At 53.2% G+C, this 23,674-nt stretch overlaps 1 protein-coding gene across 3 annotated transcripts in view; it reads right to left on the bottom strand.

The window, feature by feature from the left end:
• The window catches only part of NIPBL (NIPBL cohesin loading factor), a 400,749-nt gene that overhangs the window by 40,256 nt on the left and 336,819 nt on the right, over nucleotides 1-23,674 (bottom strand). For all 3 annotated transcript variants that reach the window (XM_075328597.1, XM_075328583.1, XM_075328589.1), the window contains exons 36-43: nucleotides 15,712-15,805; nucleotides 15,308-15,462; nucleotides 15,133-15,223; nucleotides 11,222-11,395; nucleotides 7,975-8,165; nucleotides 7,753-7,860; nucleotides 7,466-7,666; nucleotides 6,918-7,064 (exon numbers count right to left, since the gene is read on the bottom strand). In XM_075328597.1, coding sequence (XP_075184712.1) covers nucleotides 6,918-7,064; nucleotides 7,466-7,666; nucleotides 7,753-7,860; nucleotides 7,975-8,165; nucleotides 11,222-11,395; nucleotides 15,133-15,223; nucleotides 15,308-15,462; nucleotides 15,712-15,805 — 1,161 coding nt within the window. The remainder of the gene's footprint in view (nucleotides 1-6,917; nucleotides 7,065-7,465; nucleotides 7,667-7,752; nucleotides 7,861-7,974; nucleotides 8,166-11,221; nucleotides 11,396-15,132; nucleotides 15,224-15,307; nucleotides 15,463-15,711; nucleotides 15,806-23,674) is intronic.

Raw genomic sequence — 23,674 nt, 5'->3', positions numbered from 1 at the left:
GCGGCAACCAAAAACCCCCTGTAATTCTGGCTTTTGTTCTCTCGTTACGCCATTTAACAAATCGGATTAATCTATTTTATATTTTGATAGATCAGACATTTCTGAAAGCGGCAGTGCCAAGTGTGTATTTTTTTATTTTTACCGCTCTGTAGAGCAGAAATCACAATCTCATATGAACGCTGGCCGAGGACTAGCATTCACAGGAGGATCAGGATGACAGGCTCAGGGGTCTCCAGCAGATCCCCGGCTGCCATGACAACCAACCGGCGCCCCACAATCATGTAACGGGAGAGATGATGGGCGGGATCAGTGAAGCGCTTCCTGTCTGCACATGTTAAATCCCGCCGTCACTGATTGACAGCAGCTTTTAACTGATTAACAGCTGTGGGTGGTGCTCGGATCCACCCGTGGCTATTAAAGGCACTTGATGGCTGATTAAATCAGCAATTAAGTGAGGAGAAAGATGCGGGCTCAGCATCAAAAGCAAATATATGTCATCGGTCATGAAGGGGTTGATTTGGCTCCTGAATGTTCCTGTGGAACTTAGGATTGTGTGAAAATAGCACACATGGTATGGCAGGGACCCCATCACTTAAAGAGGACCAGCCACCAGGATTTTCATATATAAACTAAACCCAGTGCTATCATGCTGATTCTATACATACCTTTAGTTGTGAGATCGGATGTATACTTACTGAAGAAGGGAATTTTGTTACTTACCGTAAATTCCTTTTCTTCTAGCTCTTATTGGGAGACCCAGACGATTGGGGTATAGCTACTGCCTCCGGAGGCCACACAAAGCACTACACTAAAAAGTGCAAGGCCCCTCCCCTTCTGGCTATACCCCCCCGTGGTATCACGGGTTCTCCAGTTTTAGTGCCAAAGCAAGAAGGAGGAAAGCCAATAACTGGTTTAAACAAATTAACTCCGAGTAACATCGGAGAACTGAAAAACCGTTCAACATGAACAACATGTGTACCCGCAAACAACAAAAACATCCCGAAGGACAACAGGGCGGGTGCTGGGTCTCCCAATAAGAGCTAGAAGAAAAGGAATTTACGGTAAGTAACAAAATTCCCTTCTTCTTCAGCGCTCTATTGGGAGACCCAGACGATTGGGACGTCCAAAAGCTGTCCCTGGGTGGGTAAAGAAATACCTCATGTTAGGGCTGCAAAACAGCCCTCCCCTACGGGGGTGTCACTGCCGCCTGCAGGACTCTTCTACCTAAGCTGGCATCCGCCGAAGCATAGGTATGCACCTGATAATGCTTGGTGAAAGTGTGCAGACTGGACCAGGTAGCTGCCTGGTACACTTGTTGAGCCGAAGCCTGGTGTCGTAATGCCCAGGACGCACCCACGGCTCTGGTTGAGTGGGCTTTTAGCCCTGAAGGAACCGGAAGCCCCGCAGAACGGTAGGCCTCTAGAATTGGTTCTTTGATCCATCGAGCCAGGGTGGCTTTAGAAGCCTGCAACCCCTTGCGCGGACCAGCGACAAGGACAAAAAGTGCATCGGAACGGCGCATGGGCGCCGTGCGGGAAATGTAGAGTCTGAGTGCTCTCACCAGATCTAACAAACGTAAGTCCTTTTCATACCGGTGAACCGGATGAGGACAAAAGGAAGGCAAGGATATATCCTGATTAAGATGAAATGAGGATACGACCTTAGGGAGAAACTCCGGAATGGGGCGCAGCACTACCTTGTCCTGGTGGAACACCAGGAAGGGAGCCTTGGATGACAGAGCTGCCAGCTCAGACACTCGCCGAAGCGATGTGATCGCAACGAGAAACGCCACCTTCTGTGACAGGCGAGAAAGGAAACTTCCTTCAGAGGCTCGAAAGGCGGCTTCTGGAGAGCAACTAATACCCTGTTGAGATCCCATGGATCTAACGGCCGCTTGTACGGGGGTACGATATGACAGACCCCCTGTAGGAACGTGCGCACCTTAGAAAGACGTGCTAGACGCTTCTGAAAAAACACGGATAGCGCCGAGACTTCCCCCTTAAGGAAGCCGAGCGACAAGCCCTTTTCTAACCCCGATTGCAGGAAGGAAAGAAAAGTAGGCAATGCAAATGGCCAGGGAGACACTCCCTGAGCCGAGCACCAGGTTAAGAAAATCTTCCACGTTCTGTGGTAGATCTTAGCAGAGGTGGACTTCCTAGCCTGTTTCATGGTGGCAACGACCCCTTGGGATAATCCTGAAGACGCTAGGATCCAGGACTCAATGGCCACACAGTCAGGTTCAGGGCCGCAGAATTCCGATGGAAAAACGGCCCTTGGGACAGTAAGTCTGGCCAGCCTGGTAGTGACCACGGTCGGCCGACCGTGAGATGCCACAGATCCGGGTACCACGATCTCCTCGGCCAGTCTGGGGCGACGAGTATGACGCGGCTGCAATCGGATCTGATTTTTTGCACAGTACTCTGGGCAAGAGTGCCAGAGGTGGAAACACATATGTGAGCCGGAACTGCGACCAATCTTGCACTAAGGCGTCTGCCGCCAGAGCTCTGTGATCGCGCGATCGTGCCATAAATGCCGGGACCTTGTTGTTGTGCCGAGACGCCATTAGGTCGACGTCCGGCACCCCCCAGCGGCGACAGATTTCCTGAAACACGTCCGGGTGAAGGGACCATTCCCCTGCGTCCATACCCTGGCGACTGAGGAAGTCTGCTTCCCAGTTTTCTACGCCCGGGATGTGAACTGCGGATATGGTGGATGCTGTGTCCTCCACCCACATGAGGATTCGCCGGACTTCCTGGAAGGCTTGCCGACTGCGCGTCCCTCCTTGGTGGTTGATGTATGCCACCGCTGTGGAGTTGTCCGACTGGATTCGGATCTGCTCTCTTTCTAGCCACTGCTGGAAAGCTAGTAGGGTAAGATACCCTGCCCCGATTTCCAGAACATTGATCTGAAGGGTGGACTCCTGCTGAGTCCACGTCCCCTGAGCCCTGTGGCGGAGACAAACTGCTCCCCACCCTGACAGACTCGTATCTGTCGTGACCACTGCCCAGGATGGGGGTAGGAAGGATCTTCACTGTGACAATGAGGTGGGAATAAGCCACCATTGCAGAGAGTCCTTGGCCGTCTGGGAAAGGGAGACTTTCCTGTCCAGGGAGGTTGACTGCCCGTCCCATTGGCGGAGAATGTCCCCTTGCAGTTGGCGCAGATGAAACTGCGCAAAGGGAACTGCCTCCATGGCTGCCACCATCTTCCCTAGGAAGTGCATGAGGCGCCTTAAGGGGTGCGACTGGCCTTGAAGGAGAGACTGCACCTCTGTTTGCAGTGAACGCTGCTTGTTCAGCGGAAGCTTCACTATCGCTGATAGAGTGTGAACTCCATGCCGAGATACGTTAGTGATTGAGTCGGTGACCGATTTGACCTTGCCAAATTGATGATCCACCCGAAAGTCTGGAGAGTCTCCAGCGCAACATTCAGGCTGCGTTGTCATGCCTCGAGGGAGGGTGCTTTGACGAGTAGATCGTCCAAGTAAGGGATCACCGGGTGTCCCTGAGAGTGCAAGACTGCTACCACTGCTGCCATGACCTTGGTGAACACCCGTGGGGCTGTCGCCAGACCGAATGGCAGAGCTACGAACTGAAGATGGTCGTCTCCTATCACAAAACGTAGAAAACGTTGGTGCTCCGTAGCAATTGGCACGTGGAGATAGGCATCTTTGATGTCTGTTGAGGCAAGGAAGTCTCCTCGAGACATTGAGGTAATGACGGATCGGAGGGATTCCATCCGGAACCGCCTGGCGTTCGCATGCTTATTGAGCAGTTTTAGGTCCAGAACAGGACGGAAGGAGCCGTCCTTTTTTGGAGCCACAAAGAGATTGGAGTACAAACCCTCGCCCTCGTTCCTGAGGGGGGACAGGGATCACCACTCCTTCTGCTCTTAGAGCGTCCACCGCCTGCAGCAGGGCATCTGCTCGGTGGGGAGGTGGGGCCGTTCTGAAGAATGGAGTCGGAGGACGAGAACAGAACACTGTCCTGTGCACGTGAGCACAATGTCCGTCACCCACCGGTCTGTGACCTGTGGCAGCTAAATGTCGCCAAAGGCGGGGGAGTCTGCCATCAACCGCGGATGCGGAGAGAGAGAGAGAGCTGAGAGTCATGAGGAGACCGCCTTGGTAGCGGTTCCTCCGGCTGCCTTCCTTGGGCGTGATTGAGCCCGGCCGGAATCTGAGCCCGTCTGAGGTTTTGTAGCCCTTTTGCACGAGGACAATTGGGACCTGCCCGAGCTTGGGAAGGACCGAAACCTCGACTGTACTTTTAGGACAGCATTAATAGGGTAAGTCGCAGTGCAGACATTGCGGAGTTACGGACGCCTCTGCGGTACAGATGTACATGTGCTCAAGGCCAGCTGCGCAAGAACAGCTGAAAAGGTTAGGTTGCCTATACGGCTGTGAATGCCGGAGCAACCGACACGCCGATAGCCTCCTAGACAGATTTCAACCAGAGTCCATCTGTCTGTGAATGGCATCTTTAAGTGAAGCCCCATCTCCAGTGCAACTATGGCTCTAGACGCAAGCCTGGAGATTGGAGAATCCACCTTTGGACCCTGGGTCCAGCGCTTGACCACGTCAGGGGAAAAGGGATAACGTGTATCTTAAAAACGTTTGGAGAAGACGCTTATCTGGTAAGCGTGGTGTTTCTGGACTGCTTCTCTGAAGTCAGCGTGGCCAGAAAAATACTCAATATCCGTTTGAGATACTGAAAAGGGACTTCTCCTGCTGTGAAGCTGACTCCTCCACTGGGGGAGTTGAGGGAGAAAGATCCAACCTTCCATTGATGGACGCTATAGGATCATTCCGTATGGCGTTACCATCCGGTGTATCCGGATTGATAGCGATGTCAGGATCAAAGTCCTGGAGAGCTGCCTTATCATACAGAGAGTCCTCCTGGGACCCCCCCGTTCCAAATGAGGTTGGTCAGGAAGATTGCCCATGGCCTGTCTGGACTGCAAGTCTCTATCTTATGACAATATATCTGTCGAAACTGCAACTCCGTCCCTGTCCTTGGACAGGGATGACAGGTGGTTTCTTTGGCCACGACTAGTAGAGACCCCGGCAGACGAAGTGCTAGAGACCCCGGCAGACGAAGTGCTACAGGGGAGCATGCACACAATGGGACGGTGTCATGAACAGCATCCCATGTAGTAAAAACAGCACTGAAAATCTGTGTTGCTTTTTTGCCGCTGCCGACTAGCCATCTAGAAGTATATAGCCAAGATTGGTGACCGTACAGTGCAATGTATAGCATACAAGCATAAAGTACAAATGAACACTGCAGCACAAGCAATACAAGCAGCATAGAAGCCTGTGCCCTGGCACCTCTGCTCTTCTGCTGCTGTAGACTAGTCATCTAGGGGAATATAGCCCAGAAGAGTGACCATACAGTGCAATGTATAGCATACAAGCACAAGTACAAATGCACACTGCAGCCCATGCAATACAAGCAGCATAGAAAAAAACCTGTGCCCCAGCACCCTTGGTTTTCTGCTGCTGTAGTCTAGCCATTCCAGGAGAATATAGCTAAGACTAGCGACTGTACAGTGCAGTGTATAGCATACAAGCATAAACACAAATGAACACTTCAGTACGTGCAATACAAGCAGCCTAGAAAGCCTGTGCCTTAGCACACCTGCTTTCCTGCTGCTGATGTGTCGCTCCCCAAGCGGGCATATAGCGACCTATGCAGTTAAAATACACATGTACACACTGCAGTATATATTGGGGTCAGCACTATGTGTGCCGCTTACCGCCCGCCTATAAGCGGGTGTATGGTCGCCACCGTCCTGCCTGGTTGCCGAAAGTCCGAGCTCGGACTGCAGTAATGGCTGCCGGCGTCTTCCCCAGCTCGTGTGAGGAGGGGCGGGCCGTGGGCGTGCCCCAAGTCAGAGCGGGAATCCGGCGTCCGACAGTGTGCAGTGAGAGGGCTGGAGCATGTAAATAAGGCTCCAGCCCTCGGCGCTGCTGATTGCTCAGCGTCTGTCCCCTTCCCTGAGTGACAGGGAGGGGGCGGGAACGAAGCGGCACTAGGCCGCAGAAGCCGGGGACTGGATTTATAAGCGCCGCCGCCGTAAAAGCGCGGTCGGCGCCCAGTCCCCGGCGAACTACAAGTCCCAGCCGCGCCGCCGCTCCCGGAGCGTCCGGCGCGGTAGTTCCCAATACACAAAGTCACTCAGCAAAGCTGCAGTGACTGTAACCCTTTACTGTCCCCGGCGCACTAGCACACCCAGCAAGTCTGGAGTGTGCTGTGCCTGTGTGTACGGGGACACAGAGTACCTGTAATGGTGCAGGGCCATGTCCCTGAACGGTACTCCAGCTCCGTATCCAGCAGGTTCAAATGGGTCTGTGGATGGAGCCCGGCGTCAGAGCTTTGAGGCCGGCAGGATCCCACTTCCTCAGAGCCCCCCAGGGGGATGTGGAAGGAAAGCAGCATGTGGGCTCCAGCCTCCGTACCAGCAATAGGTACCTCAACCTTACAACACCATCAACGGGTGAGAAGGGAGCATGCTGGGGGCCCTATATGGGCCCTCTTTTCTTCCATCCGAAATAGTCAGCAGCTACTGCTGACTAAAATCTGTGGAGCTATGCATGGATGTCTGACCTCCTTCGCACAAAGCTTGAAAACTGGAGAACCCGTGATACCACGGGGGGGTATAGCCAGAAGGGGAGGGGCCTTGCACTTTTTAGTGTAGTGCTTTGTGTGGCCTCCGGAGGCAGTAGCTATACCCCAATCGTCTGGGTCTCCCAATAGAGCGCTGAAGAAATATAGGCAAGTGAAGTTTGTGAAATGAACTGTTACATGATTGACAGGTGCAACAGAATATCTAATAGGTGGGTCGGGTTTTACAAGTTATTCCCACCCCTGTCTTTACAAAGCAGCAAAGTACGCAGCGTTTTCGAAGACACTTACCTCTCTGAATGACTGCAACAGATTGCTCCCCGAGACAGATAATGTGATGTCTATGTGATGCATGATGAACAGAGGCTCCTCCTGACTTTGATATGGAAAACCGGCTAGATTGTCCGCTATGTACACGAGCATATTCACTTCCGTTTTCTGTAAGAGACGAGGGAAAAAACACTTCAGGATCACAGCTGCATCTTAGCTCTTCTGATACATAAATGTGTCTCAAAAACACTTAGGGAAACTGATACACTCACTTCTAGCGCTATCCAATATGTAATGGTGCTATAACAGCTTGGTGGATACATCAGCAGAAAATGATGCGATTATACCATGTATCTGCAACCTGTGGATAACCGGCTGTTGCAAACGGACTACTGGTAGTCTGAGCACGCTCGAAATTGTAGATTTGCAACAACTGGAGGTTCACAGGTTGCAAACCATCAGCCTGTCAATCAAATTCCCCAAAAAATTGAATAATTTTATCAGTTTACTGCAACCTCTACCATAAAAAAAACAAAGCAACAAGCGGAGGAGTCTGTAAATCGTCATACCGCAGCATCGTCAAACAGGTTGAGCAATGAGATCAGGAACGCTCGTCTGTGCTGACGGTTCCCCCGGATCATGGAATAAAGGTGGGAGCACTGAGCACTGGTGGTCTCTTCTTGCCGGAAGCCGCGCACCACACGCTTGACGTCGGAGACAATTGCTTGCTGCACCAGGTAGGACATCTTGATGCCGGCTACAGCTTTCATCTACAACAGACAAAAAACATATATAAAAGTCACTTTAAGCGAATGGTTGCGGAGATAAGAGCTTACTGTGGAGAGGATGCACTCACATGGATGAATCCAGTGTATTTCTTGTCAATCTCAACCAGCTGCTGATCTGCCTTGTTCCGCATGGAGGGCTCGGGGTCTGTGCCCATTGCAATCAGATATGGTACACACTGGAAAAAAACCCAGAAAACAGATCAATACAACATTCATACGGCGAGTGGAGGGGGGGAAAGGGGGTCACTTTCTATTTTCATTCTCATGCACGGTTTCGGGTTGTGGCGCACCTGCACAGGATGGATAAGACCCTGGTTTAGCGTCAACGCGATGACATTGAGCGCGAAGTGCCGAACGCTCGACTGCTTGTGAAAGAACGACTCCAAAACCTGTTTGAGGTAAAGCTGCATAATGGAGCTGCTCATCCCTGAGGAAATATCGCCCATTTCTTTCAGGTCTTCCTGCTTTGAAAGTTTTTTCCCTGTGAATCGGAAAGAGAACTTGTCACTAATATATGATACAACCGCTAGGGAAAAACAAAGTACCAGGGCAAATCACTTCTAAAGAAACTAAGCCAATGGCAGTACCAGGCCCTTCCCTAACAAACACGACCATTCTGCCGTCAGCAGCTCCTGCTGTATCTGTGCATTGAAGGATACGGCAAGAGCTTTAATTCCTACAGCTGTGGAAAAAAGCTTTGAGAGAAAAACACCGTATTTTTCGGATTATAAAACGCACCACATATAGGGTGATGCTGCGGGAGTCCCAGGTGCTGTCCCAGAAACTGTCGGCAGTGGCAGCTGTGCTGGAGTTGGTGAGGGCTTCAAAAAAATGGCGCCCACAGTTGGCGCATGCGGAGATTCAGCTATTGGCTCAATGACAAGCCAAGATCCCATCTGCACATGCGCCACCGCTGGGCGCCATTTTCCTTAAGACTGCTGCTGGGAGATTAATGGGCCGGAGGCAGCGCATGTGCAGATGAGATCTTGAGCCGAGAGCTCTAATCTGTGCACACGCCAACTCTGGGCTCCATTATTTGAAGCCTTCACCGCCCGCAGCCCCAGCCCCTTATCACAGCCTGCACAACCACCGCAGCCCCTGCCCAGCCCCAGCCCAGCCACCATAGCCCCTGCCCAAGCCCCGCCACAGCCCCTGCAGAGCCGCCGCAGCCCCTGCCCCTGCACAGCCGCCGCAGCCCCTGCCCCAGCACCGCCACAGCCCCTGCCTCTGCACTGCCGCCGTAGCCCCCTGCCCCAGCACAGCCACCGTAGCCCCTGCCCCAGCCCCAGCACAGCCGCCGTAGCCCCTGCCCCAGCCCAGCCGCCGTAGCCCCTGCCCCAGCCCAGCCGCCGTAGCCCCTGCCCCAGCCCAGCCGCCGTAGGCCCTGCCCCAGCCCAGCCGCCGTAGGCCCTGCCCCAGCCCAGCCGCCGTAGGCCCTGCCCCAGCACAGCCGCCGTAGGCCCTGCCCCAGCACAGCCGCCGTAGGCCCTGCCCCAGCACAGCCGCCGTAGGCCCTGCCCCAGCACAGCCGCCGTAGGCCCTGCCCCAGCACAGCCGCCGTAGGCCCTGCCCCAGCACAGCCGCCGTAGGCCCTGCCCCAGCACAGCCGCCGTAGCCCCTGCCCCAGCACAGCCGCCGTAGGCCCTGCCCCAGCACAGCCGCCGTAGGCCCTGCCCCAGCACAGCCGCCGTAGGCCCTGCCCCAGCACAGCCGCCGTAGGCCCTGCCCCAGCACAGCCGCCGTAGGCCCTGCCCCAGCACAGCCGCCGTAGGCCCTGCCCCAGCACAGCCGCCGTAGGCCCTGCCCCAGCCCCTGCACAGCCGCCGCAGCCCCTGCACAGCCGCCATAGCCCCTGCCCCAGTCCTTGCACCGCCACAGCCCCTGCCTCTGCACAGCCGCCGCAGCCCCTGCCCGAGCACAGCCGCCGTAGCCCCTGCCCCAGCACAGCCGCCGTAGCCCCAGCCCCAGCACAGCCGCCGTAGCCCCAGCCCCAGCACAGCCGACGCAGCCCCAGCCCCTGCACAGCCGACGCAGCCCCTGCCCCTGCACAGCCGACGCAGCCCCTGCCCCAGCCCCTGCACAGCCGACGCAGCCCCTGCCCCTGCACAGCCGACGCAGCCCCTGCCCCTGCACAGCCGACGCAGCCCCTGCCCCAGCCCCTGCACAGCCGACGCAGCCCCTGCCCCAGCCCCTGCACAGCCGACGCAGCCCCTGCACAGCCGACGCAGCCCCAGCCCCTGCCCCAGCACAGCCGCCGTAGCCCCAGCCCCAGCACAGCCGCCGTAGCCCCAGCCCCACAGCCTACGCAGCCCCAGCCCCTGCACAGCCGACGCAGCCCCTGCCCCAGCCCAGCCGACGCAGCCCCTGCCCCAGCCCCTGCACAGCCGACGCAGCCCCTGCCCCAGCCCCTGCACAGCCGACGCAGCCCCTGCCCCAGCCCCTGCAAAGCCGACGCAGCCCCTGCCCCAGCCCCTGCACAGCCGACGCAGCCCCTGCCCCAGCCCCTGCACAGCCGACGCAGCCCCTGCCCCAGCCCCTGCACAGCCGACGCAGCCCCTGCCCCAGCCCCTGCACAGCCGACGCAGCCCCTGCCCCAGCCCCTGCACAGCCGACGCAGCCCCTGCCCCAGCCCCTGCACAGCCGACGCAGCCCCTGCACAGCCGACGCAGCCCCTGCACAGCCGACGCAGCCCCAGCCCCTGCACAGCCGACGCAGCCCCAGCCCCTGCACAGCCGACGCAGCCCCAGCCCCTGCACAGCCGACGCAGCCCCAGCCCCTGCACAGCCGACGCAGCCCCAGCCCCTGCACAGCCGACGCAGCCCCAGCCCCTGCACAGCCGACGCAGCCCCAGCCCCTGCACAGCCGACGCAGCCCCAGCCCCTGCACAGCCGACGCAGCCCCAGCCCCTGCACAGCCGACGCAGCCCCTGCACAGCCGACGCAGCCCCTGCACAGCCGACGCAGCCCCTGCACAGCCGACGCAGCCCCTGCACAGCCGACGCAGCCCCTGCACAGCCGACGCAGCCCCTGCACAGCCGACGCAGCCCCTGCACAGCCGACGCAGCCCCTGCACAGCCGACACAGCCCCAGCCCAGCTCCAGCAGAACCAGCCGCCGAAGACCCAGCCCCTGCAGCATTGCCCCTGCCTCTTGCTACCCCTCTCCACCACCTCCCAGTAAGCTATATTTGAATTATAAGACACACCCCTCACTCGCCTCACAAATTTTGTGGAGGAAAAGCACGTCTTATAATCTGAAAAATATCGTGTATAGTTTTTTTGTTTTTTTTTTTTAAATGGGGCTTCATCAGAGAAAATAACTTTACCCCAATCCTCTGGGGTCAGCAAAAGTCTGGAGAGATCAGGGTCAGATCTGGAAATATTGAGGCTTTACAGAACCCTCATGTATTTGTCAATAGAAGTGGAAAAACTTATGAAAAGTTTATAATTTTATTTCAGTAACCATAAAAACCTCCAAATATAAGATCCAATCCGCAAACCGTAAAATCCACGACAGAAGAGGCGCCCGCATCCACTTACAATCTCTGTCGGCTTGCTGCATCCGCGTGTCCTCCTCTTGTAGGTAGGTCTGGAGGTTCTTCAGGACCTGGATTTTTAGGTTCACCGAGCTGCTCTTGTCGGACAGAATATTGTTATACAGGTTTTTCACCTCCACTTCGAACATGAGGATTGGATGCTGAATGAATGAAAAACCTAAAAAGAAAAAAAAAAAACAAATGCAGGTGGTCATATTAAAAAACACCTGAAGACTAAAAAGTTGATTAAAAAAAAAACACCTGAAGACATTAATATAAAAATTCTACACAGATTTCACACACGAAATAAAAAAAAAAAAAAAAAAAAAAAAAAAAAAAAAAAAAAAATCGCAGTTCTGCTAGGGGGCGCTTTGAGTTAACATAAAGGTGTGGGTGATTTGCTTCTGTCCTATAGACGCCATCCCTCTCTCTGACCTGTACGTCCAGCTATCGGTCCATATTGCTGCTGCCGTTTGTTTGGATCCGAGCTCCTGGAACAGCACGGCCACACTGCACTTTCCTCCCACCTAACTCACTCTATGGCAACCTAAAATCCGGCTTCTGTCCTCAACGCTCCAGCCCTGACCAAAATTACTGACTATGTACTGTCAAAGCGAACAGATACCTCTCCATACTCTCCTCCTAGACCTGTCCTCGGCCTCCCTCCTGCTACAGGTCCTCTTACCTCGGTATCACAGGCCTCGTCCTCTCCTGATCTCCTCACATTTAGGCTCTTCCACTCTCACATTTCCTCCTCATCTCGCCCCATTTGTTGGTGTCCCTCAAAGCTCCGTCCTAGGATCCTTACTCTTCATCTATACCTTCGGCCTAGGACAACTCAAAGTCCTATGGCTTCCAGTACCACCTATATGCAGATGACCCGCAGATCTACCTCTCTGGCCCAAGAGGTCACCTCTCCCCTGCCCAGAATCCCATAGTGTCCACCGGCCACATCCTTCCCCTCTCACCACCTAACTCCCCTACCTGAGCGATCCATCACTATACATAACATCACGCTTTCCCTTCTCCTGGACCTCCGTTGCCTCACATCCAAGCTCTCACCACCTAACTCCCCTACCTGAGCGATCCATCACTATACATAACATCACGCTTTCCCTTCTCCTGGACCTCCGTTGCCTCACATCCAAGCTCTCACCACCTAACTCCCCTACCTGAGCGATCCATCACTATACAAAACATCACGCTTTCCCTTCTCCTGGACGTCCGTTGCCTCACATCCAAGCTTCTCACCACCTCCAACTTGAAAATATTTCCAGAATCCGTCTTTTCCTCAACCCTAAAGCTCCGATAATACGAGTGCATGCTCTCATCCTCCCCAGCCTCCACTACTGGATTGTCCTCCTCTGTGGCCTCCCTGCCAACACTCCCGCACCTCTCCAGTCCTCTGCTGCCTGACTAATCCACCTCTCTCCTCGCCCACACGGGTGACAGTCATGTAGTTTCTGGCAATAGAAGGTCACAGTGTTTGGCTATGCAAAATGCTCCCTGACCTTCTATGGTTCCTGCTGTCAGTAGTCATTGGTATAGGTAGCTTTCCTGCTGGATTTTCATCTTTCTCCCTTTAGGAACCGGCAGGAGCTTTCCTTCCACCCGGCTGCTGATCATCACTATTCTCTTGGTGCTTAAATACTCCCATCCCAGAAGAGCATTGCAGCTATAGGACTCCTCACCACTGACAGCCAGATCGGTTTGTCAGTCTCCGCAAGGAGAAAACTTTTCCCCTCAGATCCCAGCAGAGCTTCTCATTCAGCCAGATCAGATCTCATACTTTGCACGGACGAGGGACAATCATCCCGAAACACCGTGTCTGCAAATTGAGGTTCTGATGTGGCATAAATCCTAGGTCATGTGAAAAGGCTTGTTAAAGAGCCACTTTTGACTTTTAGGATTACGACTTCCAATAGGTGGCGCTAGAGAGTTTGTCTCGTTCCTCCCTGAAGAGACAATTTGAATAAATACTCCCATCTTCCCAGGACTGGTGATATTATTCAGTTCATTCTAGCTCTGGTTGCAAGCAGATGGCTTGCTCTCATCTGTAGTATTGTTGCTGAAACTTTGCTGAACTTCTACTTGAGTTATCTGTGGATAAGTAGTTCATGCATTTTCCCCCCTGTGTGTCCTCCTTGTGTCTTCCTTTTGTATTTAGTGGGGTTGATGAAGAGCTCATCCCACCTATTCCCTATTGAGGATCCAGCACTAGGGATAGAGGCAGAACCTATCTAGGGTGGTGATGTACGTCAGGGACCAGCAGTAAGTTTGGTCAGGGGTCACCATCTTCCCCTTCCCTAAACACAGGGGTCCTCATACCTTACCTTTCGCCGCTCGCTTGGTGCTTCCCCATACCATGTGTGACATGCCCCCACCACACATAATGAGATCCACACACATACATACACAAACAGTATCATGCAAACAGTAATCCCTGCAAAGGCCCTCCCCTCCACAAATACAGTATGAAGTTACTACAGTCACTCTACACAGTATGATGTCACCAATACCCCTAGACATTATGATGACAGTATCCACCCTTCTCCACAAAAAGTATTCCCCCACTCACAAGCACAGTATAATGTCCCCAAAGTCCCCCCTTCCATCAGTATGACGTACCCACAGTCACGTCACAAAATATGATATACAAAGGCCCCCCCACATATTGTATGGTGTACCTACAGCAGCCACCATACCCATAGAAACAGCATCTTGTCCCAACATCCCCCCACCCACAGTATGTTGTTCACATAGTTCACCCCACAACTATATGGCATCTCCCACAGGCCCTTCTCCACAATCAGTATGATATTCCCAGCCCATCCTCCACAATCACAGTTTGATGTCCCCACAACCCCCCCTCCCCCCACATACACAGTACGATCTCCCCATAGGACCCAACACCACAAACACACAGTATGATGCCCACAAAGCTACCCACCTATACACAGTATGATGCCCAGACAGACAACCCTCCACCCACCCACACACAGTATGATGCCCAAAAAGCCCCCCCACCCACACACAGTATGATGCCCAAAAAGCCCCCCCACCCACACACAGTATGATGCCCAAAAAGCCCCCCCACCCACACACAGTATGATGCCCACATAGACAGGCCTCGCAACCCACACACAGTATGATGCCCACAAAGCCCCCCCCAGTATGATGCCCAAAAAGCCCTCCACCCATACATTGTATGATGCTGACAAAGCCCCCCACCCACACACAGTATGATGCTCACAGACAGCCCCCACCAACAAACATACATGATGATGCTCACACAGCCCCCACCACATACACACCATATAACCCCCTCCCCACCAGACAATATAATGCCCCAGCAGTTTCGCCCTACAAGTGCTGACTAACAAGAATAAAAAATAACCTTGCCCTAATTCGCTGCCCTGGTCTGTGTACTGTGTGGAGTGAAGCCCCGCGCAGCAGGCACGATCCAGTGACATCACCGCACCTGCAGAGCGGAGACTCCGAAGCACAGACTGAATGTATGGCTCCCTCCTCCACCATTGTATACAACGGTCTCTACATATTGAAATTGCATATGCTGTTGTAATAGAGACGGGTGAGGAAATCACTATAGTCCAGCACCGTGCACCCTCTGTTTGCAAAGAGTCGGATGTGGCTGCTGACTACACTTTGCCCAGGTCATTCCTAATATATACTTATTTATGGACCTTCTGGTACGGATGCAGTCATCAGCTTTTAGCAGGTTAACATCGAGGGCAGGGCTTCACCCGCGATCATTAGTGGCAGGTCGTGGCTGTAACACACAGCCATTACTTTCAGGGTATGGGGTCTTCATATACCCACGTCTGTTGTGAAGGGGTTAAATCATTTTAAAAATGGAAATTTTTTAGAATTTAAAAAAAAAAAAGGAGCTCTTACCAAGACCAATTATAGCTTTCGTCTGCACTTCCTCATCTGAATGTTTTGTGAAGTACAACAGCAACTCCAAGACTTTGTCCTTAATGTTCACCTGCGACAAATATAAAGCCACATTAGACCAGACGTTCCCCCCGAACCAATCAGAGGCAGGAATACCCAGATTTATGACGCTTACTTTACTGCTCCCCTTGAAATCTTCTTGATCAAAATCAAAATGTCGACAGAGAGCCCCCACAGTGAAGAGTGAGCGCAGGAGAGCCGGTTTGTTTGTGGTCAGGACTGTGCTGTTTGGGTCGTCTTGATGCTCGGTTTTTAACTTTATAAGTGCGCCTAATAAAAAAAAAAAAATATCAAAATGATCAGAAAGTTATCACATGTCCTGATCATGGGTGATAAAGGGGTTGTATCAAGAATGTAAGATAATGTTTAATACACTGCTTTCATAGTTGTTGATGTACGACTCAACATTGGTGAATTTTTTTATTTAAAAAAAATAAATAAAATAAAAAAATAGTAAAATAAAAATAAATAAATATGGAAAACTATCTTCCAGCTGGAGAGAAAACTGTACAAACTTACCATAATATCTGTTAAAACAGGCCCAAACAAACTTATAGTTCTGTGTCACTTTGTTCACGACAGCCCCGAGACAGCTAACACAATGCTGCACCACCTAGAAGAAAAAAGGAAAATAATGAGCAGATTAATAGCCAAGCCACGGATTGCAATAGGAATAGATCTGATCACTTTATTTTGGCAGTTTGTGAATTAGCTGCAGGTAGAATATAAAAAAAGAAGGGAATTTTGTTTACTTACCGTAAATTCCTTTTCTTCTAGCTCCTATTGGGAGACCCAGACAATTGGGTGTATAGCTTCTGCCTCCGGAGGCCACACAAAGTATTACACTTTAAAAAGTGTAACCCCTCCCCTCTGCCTATACACCCCCCCCGTGCATCACGGGCTCCTCAGTTTTGGTGCAAAAGCAGGAAGGAGAAGACTTATGAATTGGTCTAAGGTAAAGTCAATCCGAAGGATGTTCGGAGAACTGAAACCATGAACCAAAGGAACAATTCAACATGAACAACATGTGTACACAAAAGAACAACCAGCCCGAAGGGCACAGGGGCGGGTGCTGGGTCTCCCAATAGGAGCTAGAAGAAAAGGAATTTACGGTAAGTAAACAAAATTCCCTTCTTCTTTGTCGCTCCATTGGGAGACCCAGACAATTGGGACGTCCAAAAGCAGTCCCCTGGGTGGGTAAAAGAATACCTCGATAAAAAGAGCCGAAAACGGCCCCCTCTTACAGGTGGGCAACCGCCGCCTGAAGGACTCGCCTACCTAGACTGGCGTCTGCCGAAGCATAGGTATGCACCTGATAGTGTTTCGTGAAAGTGTGCAGACTAGACCAGGTAGCTGCCTGACACACCTGCTGAGCCGTAGCCCGGTGCCGCAATGCCCAGGACGCACCCACGGCTCCGGTAGAATGGGCTTTCAGCCCTGAGGGAACCGGAAGCCCAGAAGAACGGTAGGCTTCAAGAATCAGTTCCTTGATCCACCGAGCCAAGGTTGACTTGGAAGCCTGCGAACCCTTACGCTGGCCAGCGACAAGGACAAAGAGCGCATCTGAACGGCGCAGGGGTGCCGTGCGAGACACGTAGAACCGGAGTGCCCTCACTAGATCTAATGAGTGCAAATCCTTTTCACATTTGTGAACTGGATTAGGGCAAAATGAAGGTAAGGAGATATCCTGATTGAGATGAAAAGTAGATACCACCTTAGGGAGAAATTCCGGGACAGGACGCAGAACCACCTTATCCTGGTGAAAAACCAGGAAGGGGGCTTTGCATGACAGCGCTGCAAGCTCAGACACTCTCCAGAGTGATGTAATTGCCACTAGAAATGCCACCTTCTGCGAAAGACGTGATAAAGAAACATCCCGCAGCGGCTCGAAGAAGGGAATTTTGTTACTTACCGTAAATTCCTTTTCTTCTAGCTCTTATTGGGAGACCCAGACGATTGGGGTATAGCTGCTGCCCTCTGGAGGCCACACAAAGCACTACACTAAAAAGTGCAAGGCCCCTCCCCCTCTGGCTATACCCCCCCGTGGTATCACGGGTTCTCCAGTTTTAGTGCCAAAGCAAGAAGGAGGAAGCCAATAACTGGTTTAAACAAATTAACTCCGAATAACGTCGGAGAACTGAAAAACCGTTCAACATGAACAACATGTGTACCCGCAAACAACCAAGAAATCCCGAAGGACAACAGGGCGGGTGCTGGGTCTCCCAATAAGAGCTAGAAGAAAAGGAATTTACGGTAAGTAACAAAATTCCCTTCTTCTTCAGCGCTCTATTGGGAGACCCAGACGATTGGGACGTCCAAAAGCTGTCCCTGGGTGGGTAAAGAGATACCTCATGTTAGAGCTGCAAAACAGCCCTCCCCTACGGGGATGTCACTGCCGCCCGCAGGACTCTTCTACCTAAGCTGGCATCCGCCGAAGCATAGGTATGCACCTGAAAATGTTTGGTGAAAGTGTGCAGACTCGACCAGGTAGTTGCCTGGCACACCTGTTGAGCCGAAGCCTGGTGTCGTAGCGCCCAGGACGCACTCACGGCTCTGGTTGAATGGGCTTTCAGCCCTGAAAGAACCGGAAGCCCTGCAAAACGGTAGGCTTCCAGAATTGGTTCTTTGATCCATCGAGCCAGGGTGGCTTTAGAAGCCTGCAACCTCTTGCGCGTACCAGCGACAAGGGCATCGGAACGGCGTACGGGCGCCGTGCGTGAAATGTAGATTCTGAGTGCTCTCACCAGATCTAGCAAACGTAAATCATTCTCATACCGGTGAACCGGATGAGTGCAAAAGGACGGTAAGGAGATATCCTGATTAAGATGAAACGAGGATACTACCTTAGGGAGAAACTCCGGAATGATGCGCAGCACTACCTTGTCCTGGTGAAAACACCAGGAAGGGAGCCTTGGATGACAGAGCTGCCAGCTCAGACACTCGCCGAAGCGATGTGATCGCAACGAGAAACGCCACCTTCTGTGACAGGCGAGAAAAAGAAACTTCCTTCAGAGGCTCGAAAGGCGGCTTCTGGAGAGCAACTAGAACCCTGTTCAGATCCCATGGATCCAACGGCCCCTTGTACGGGGGTACGATATGACAAACCCCCTGCGGGAACGTGCGCACCTTAGAAAGACGTGCTAGACGCTTCTGAAAGAACACGGATAGTGCTGAGACTTGCCCTTTGAGGGAGTCTAGCGACAAGCCCTTTTCTAACTCCTATTGTAGGAAGGAAAGAAAGATAGGCAATGCAAATGGCCAGGGAGACACTCCCTGAGTAGAGCACCAGATTAAGAAAACCTTCCACGTTCTGTGGTAGATCTTAGTAGACGTGGGCTTCCTAGCCTGTCTCATGGTGGCAACGACCCCTTGGGATAATCCTGAAGACGCTAGGATCCAGGACACACAAGCCACACAGTCAGGTTCAGGGCCGCAGAATTCCGATGGAGAAAAACGGCCCTTGAGACAGTAAGTCTGGTCGGTCTGGTATTGACCCCGGTCGGCCGACCGTGAGATGCCACAGATCCGGGTACCACGATCTCCTCGGCCAGTCTGGTGCGACGAGTATGACGCGGCTGCAATCGGATCTGATTTTTGCGCAGTACTCTGGGCAAGAGTGCCAGAGGTGGAAACACATATGTGAGCCGGAACTGCGACCAATCTTGCACTAAGGCGTCTGCCGCCAGAGCTCTGTGATCGCGCGATCGTGCCATAAATGCCGGGACCTTGTTGGTGTGCCGAGACGCCATTAGGTCGACGTCCGGCCCCCCCCCAGCGGCAACAGATTTCCTGAAACACGTCCGGGTGAAGGGACCATTCCCCCGCGTCCATGCCCTGGCGACTGAGTAAGCCTGCTTCCCAGTTTTCTACGCCCGAGATGTGAACTGCGGATATGGTGGATGCTGTGTCCTCCACCCACATGAGGATTCGCCGGACTTCCTGGAAGGCTGCTGACTGCGTGTCCCTCCTTGGTGGTTGATGTATGCCACCGCTGTGGAGATGTCCGACTGGATTCGGATCTGCTCCCTTCTAGCCACTTTTGGAAAGCTAATAGGGTAAGATACCCTGCCCCGATTTCCAGCACATCGAACTGAAGGGTGGACTCCTGCTGAGTCCACGTCCCCTGAGCCATGTGGCGGAGACAAACTGCTCCCCACCCTGACAGACTCGTATCTGTCGTGACCACTGCCCAGGATGGGGGCTATGGCAATGAGGTGGGAATAAGCCACTATTGCAGCGAGTCCTCGGCCGTCAGGGAAAGGGAGACTTCCCGTCCAGGGAGGTTGACTGCCCATCCCATTTGCGGAGAATGTCCGATTGCCGTTGGCGCAGATGAAACTGCGCAAAGAGAACTGCCTCGATGGCTGCCACCATCTTCCTTAGGAAGTGCATGAGGCGCCTTAAGGGGTGCGACTGGCCTTGAAGGAGAGACTGCACCTCTGTCCACAGTGAACGCTGCTGGTTCAGCGGAAGCTTCACTATGGCTGATAGAGTATGAAACTCCATGCCGAGATACGTTAGTGATTGAGTCGGAGACAGATTTGACCTTGCCAAATTGATGATCCACCCGAAAGTCTGGAGAGTCTCCAGCGTAACATTCAGGCTGCGTTGGCATGCCTCGAGGGAGGTTGCTTTGACGAGTAGATCGTCCAAGTACGGAATCACTCCGTGAGAGTGCAAGACTGCTACCACTGCTGCCATGACCTTGGTGCCCACCCGTGGGGCTGTCGCCAGACTGAATGGCAGAGCTACGAACAGAAGATGTTCGTCTCCTATCACAAAACGTAGAAAACGTTGGTGCTCCGTAGCAATTGGCACGTGGAGATAGGCATCTTTGATGTCTGTTGAGGCAAGGAAGTCTCCTCGAAACATTGAGGCAATGACGGATCGGAGGGATCCCATCCGGAACCGCCTGGCGTTCGCATGCTCGTTGAGCAGTTTCAGAACCAGAACAGGACGGAAGGAACCGTCCATTTTTGGAGCCACAAAGAGATTGGAGTACAAACCCTCGCCCTCGTTCCTGAGGGGGGACAGGGATCACCACTCCTTCTGCTCTTAGAGCGTCCACCGCCTGCAGCAGGGCATCTGCTCGGTGGAGAGGTGGGGCCGTTCTGAAGAATGGAGTCGGAGGACGAGAACAGAACACTGTCCTGTGCACGTGAGCACAATGTCCGTCACCCACCGGTCTGTGACCTGTGGCAGCTAAATGTCGCCAAAGGCGGGGGAGTCTGCCATCAACCGCGGATGCGGAGAGAGGGAGAGAGCTGAGAGTCATGAGGAGACCGCCTTGGTAGCGGTTCCTCCGGCTGCCTTCTTTGGGCGTGATTGAGCCCGGCCGGAATCTGAGCCCGTCTGAGGTTTTGTAGCCCTTTTGCACGAGGACAATTGGGACCTGCCCGAGCTTGGGAAGGACCGAAACCTCGACTGTACTTTTAGGACAGCATTAATAGGGTAAGTCGCAGTGCAGACATTGCGGAGTTACGGACGCCTCTGCGGTACAGATGTACATGTGCTCAAGGCCAGCTGCGCAAGAACCGCTGAAAAGGTTAGGTTGCCTATACGGCTGTGAATGCCGGAGCAACCGACACGCCGATAGCCTCCTAGACAGATTTCAACCAGAGTCCATCTGTCTGTGAATGGCATCTTTAAGCGAAGCCCCATCTCCAGTGCAACTATGGCTCTATATGCAAGCCTGGAGATTGGAGAATCCACCTTTGGACCCTGGGTCCAGCGCTGACCACGTCAGGGGAAAAAAGGGATAACGTGTATCCTAAAAACGTTTGGAGAAGACGCTTATCTGGTAAGCGTGGTGTTCCTGGACTGCTTCTCTGAAGTCAGCGTGGCCAGAAAAATACTCAATATCTGCGTGAGACACTGAAAAGGAACTTCTCCTGTTCGTCTCCTATCTCCACTGGGGGAGCTGAGGGAGGAAGATCCAACCTTCCATTGGTGGACGGTATAGGATCATTCCGTATGGCGTTACCACCCGGTGTATCCGGATTGAGAGCGATGTCAGTATCAAAGCCCTGAAGAGCTGCCTTTTGTTCAAGTAGATTGCCCATGGGTGCAAGTCTCTAAATTATGACTACTCCGTCCCTGTCCATGGACAGGGTTGACAGGAGGTTTCTTTGGCCACAACTAGTAGAGCCCCGGCAGACGAAGTGCTAGAGACCCCGGCAGACGACGTGCTACAGGGGAGCATGCACACAATGGGACGGTGTCATGAACAGCATCCCATGTAGTAAAAACAGCACTGAAAACTGTGTTGCTTTTTTGCCACTGCCGACTAGCTATCTAGAAGTATATAGCCAAGATTGGCGACCGTACATTGCAATGTATAGCATACAGGCATAAAGTACAAATGACCACTGCAGCACAAGCAATACAAGCAGCATAGAAGCCTGTGCCCTGGCACCCCTGCTCTTCTGCTGCTGTATACTAGTCATCTAGGGGAATATAGCCCAGAAGAGTGACCCTACAGTGCAATGTATAGCATACAAGCACAAGTACAAATGAACACTGCAGCACATGCAATACAAGCAGCGTAGAAGCCTGTGCCCTGGCACCTCTGCTCTTCTGCTGCTGTAGACTAGTCATCTAGGGGAATATAGCCCAGAAGAGTGACCATACAGTGCTATGTATAGCATACAAGCACAAGTACAAATGCACACTGCAGCCCCTGCAATACAAGCAGCATAGAAAAAAACCTGTGCCCCAGCACCCTTGGTTTTCTGCTGCTGTAGTCTAGCCATTCCAGAAGAATATAGCTAAGACTAGCGACTGTACAGTGCAAGGTATAGCATATCAGCATAAACACAAATGAACACCTCAGTCGTGCAAAACAAGCAGCCTAGAAAGCCTGTGCCTTAGCACACCTGCTTTCCTGCTGCTGATGAGTCGCTCCCCAAGCGGGCATACAGCGACCTATGCAGTTAAAAACAACACATGTATACACTGCATATCTATTGTGGTCAGCACTATGTGTGCCCTTACCGCCCGCCTATAAGCGGGTGTATGAACGCCACTGTCCTGCCTTGGTGCCCCGAGCTCTGTAATGGCTGCCGGCTTCTTCCCCAGCTCGTGTGAGGAGGGGCGGGCCGTGGGCGTGCCCCCAAGGCAGAGCGGGAATCCGGCGTCCGACAGAGTGCAGTGAGAGGGCTGGAGCATGTAAAAAGGCTCCAGCCCTCGGCGCTGCTGATTGTTCAGCGCCTGTCCCCTTCCCTGAGTGACAGGGAGGGGGCGGGAACGAAGCGGCACTAGGCCGCAGAAGCCGGGGACTGGAGTTATAAGCGCCGCCGCCGTAAAAGCGCGTTCGGCGCCCAGTCCCCGGCGAACTACAAGTCCCAGCCGCGCCGCCGCTCCCGGAGCGTCCGGCGCGGTAGTTCCCAAAACACAAAGTCACTCAGCAAAGCTGCAGTGACTGTAACCCATTACTGTCCCCGGCGCACTAGCACACCCAGCAAGTCTGGAGTGTGCTGTGCCTGTGTGTACGGGGACACAGAGTACCTGTAATGGTGCAGGGCCATGTCCCTGAACGGTACTCCAGCTCCCTATCCAGCAGGTTCAAATGGGTCTGTGGATGGAGCCCGGCATCAGAGCTTTGAGGCCGGCAGGATCCCACTTCCACAGAGCCCCTCAGGGGGATGTGGAAGGAAAACAGCATGTCAGGCTCCAGCCCTGTACCAGCAATAGGTACCTCAACCTTACAACACCATCCAGGGGTGAGAAGGGAGCATGCTGGGGACACTATATGTGTCCTCTTTTCTTCCATCCGAAATAGTCAGCAGCTACTGCTGACTAAAATCTGTGGAGCTATGCGTGGATGTCTGACCTCCTTCGCACACAAAGCTAAAACAGGAGAACCCGTGATACCACGGGGGGGTATAGCCAGAGGGGGAGGGGCCTTGCACTTTTTAGTGTAGTGCTTTGTGTGGCCTCCAGAGGGCAGCAGCTATACCCCAATCGTCTGGGTCTCCCAATAGAGCGCTGAAGAAAGGTGGTTTCTGAAGAGCCGTTAGCACCCTGTTAAGGTCCCAGGGTTCCAGCGGACGCTTGTAAGGTGGGACTATGTGGCAAACTCCCTGCAGGAACGTGCAGACCTGCGGAGGCCTGGCCAGGCGCTTTTGAAAAAATACGGATAGCGCCGATACTTGTCCTTTGAGAGAGCCGAGTGACAAACCCTTGTCCATTCCGGATTGAAGGAATGAAAGAAAAGTGGGTAAGGCAAACAGCCAGGGGGTAAAACCCTTATCAGAGCACCAGGATAAGAAGATCCGCCAAGATCTGTAATAGATCTTGGCGGACGTTGGTTTCCTGGCTTGTCTCATAGTGGCAATGACATCCTGAGATAATCCTGAAGACGCTAGGAGCCAGGACTCAAAGGCCACACAGTCAGGTTGAGGGCCACAGAATTCAGATGGAAAAACGGCCCTTGTGACAGCAAGTCTGGGCGGTCTGGAAGCGCCCACGGTTGACCCACCGT

Source organism: Anomaloglossus baeobatrachus, chromosome 1 (genome assembly GCF_048569485.1).
Source record: "Anomaloglossus baeobatrachus isolate aAnoBae1 chromosome 1, aAnoBae1.hap1, whole genome shotgun sequence".
Classification (NCBI taxonomy): Eukaryota; Metazoa; Chordata; class Amphibia; order Anura; family Aromobatidae; genus Anomaloglossus; species Anomaloglossus baeobatrachus.
This window is presented reverse-complemented; position numbering and strand designations above follow the sequence as displayed.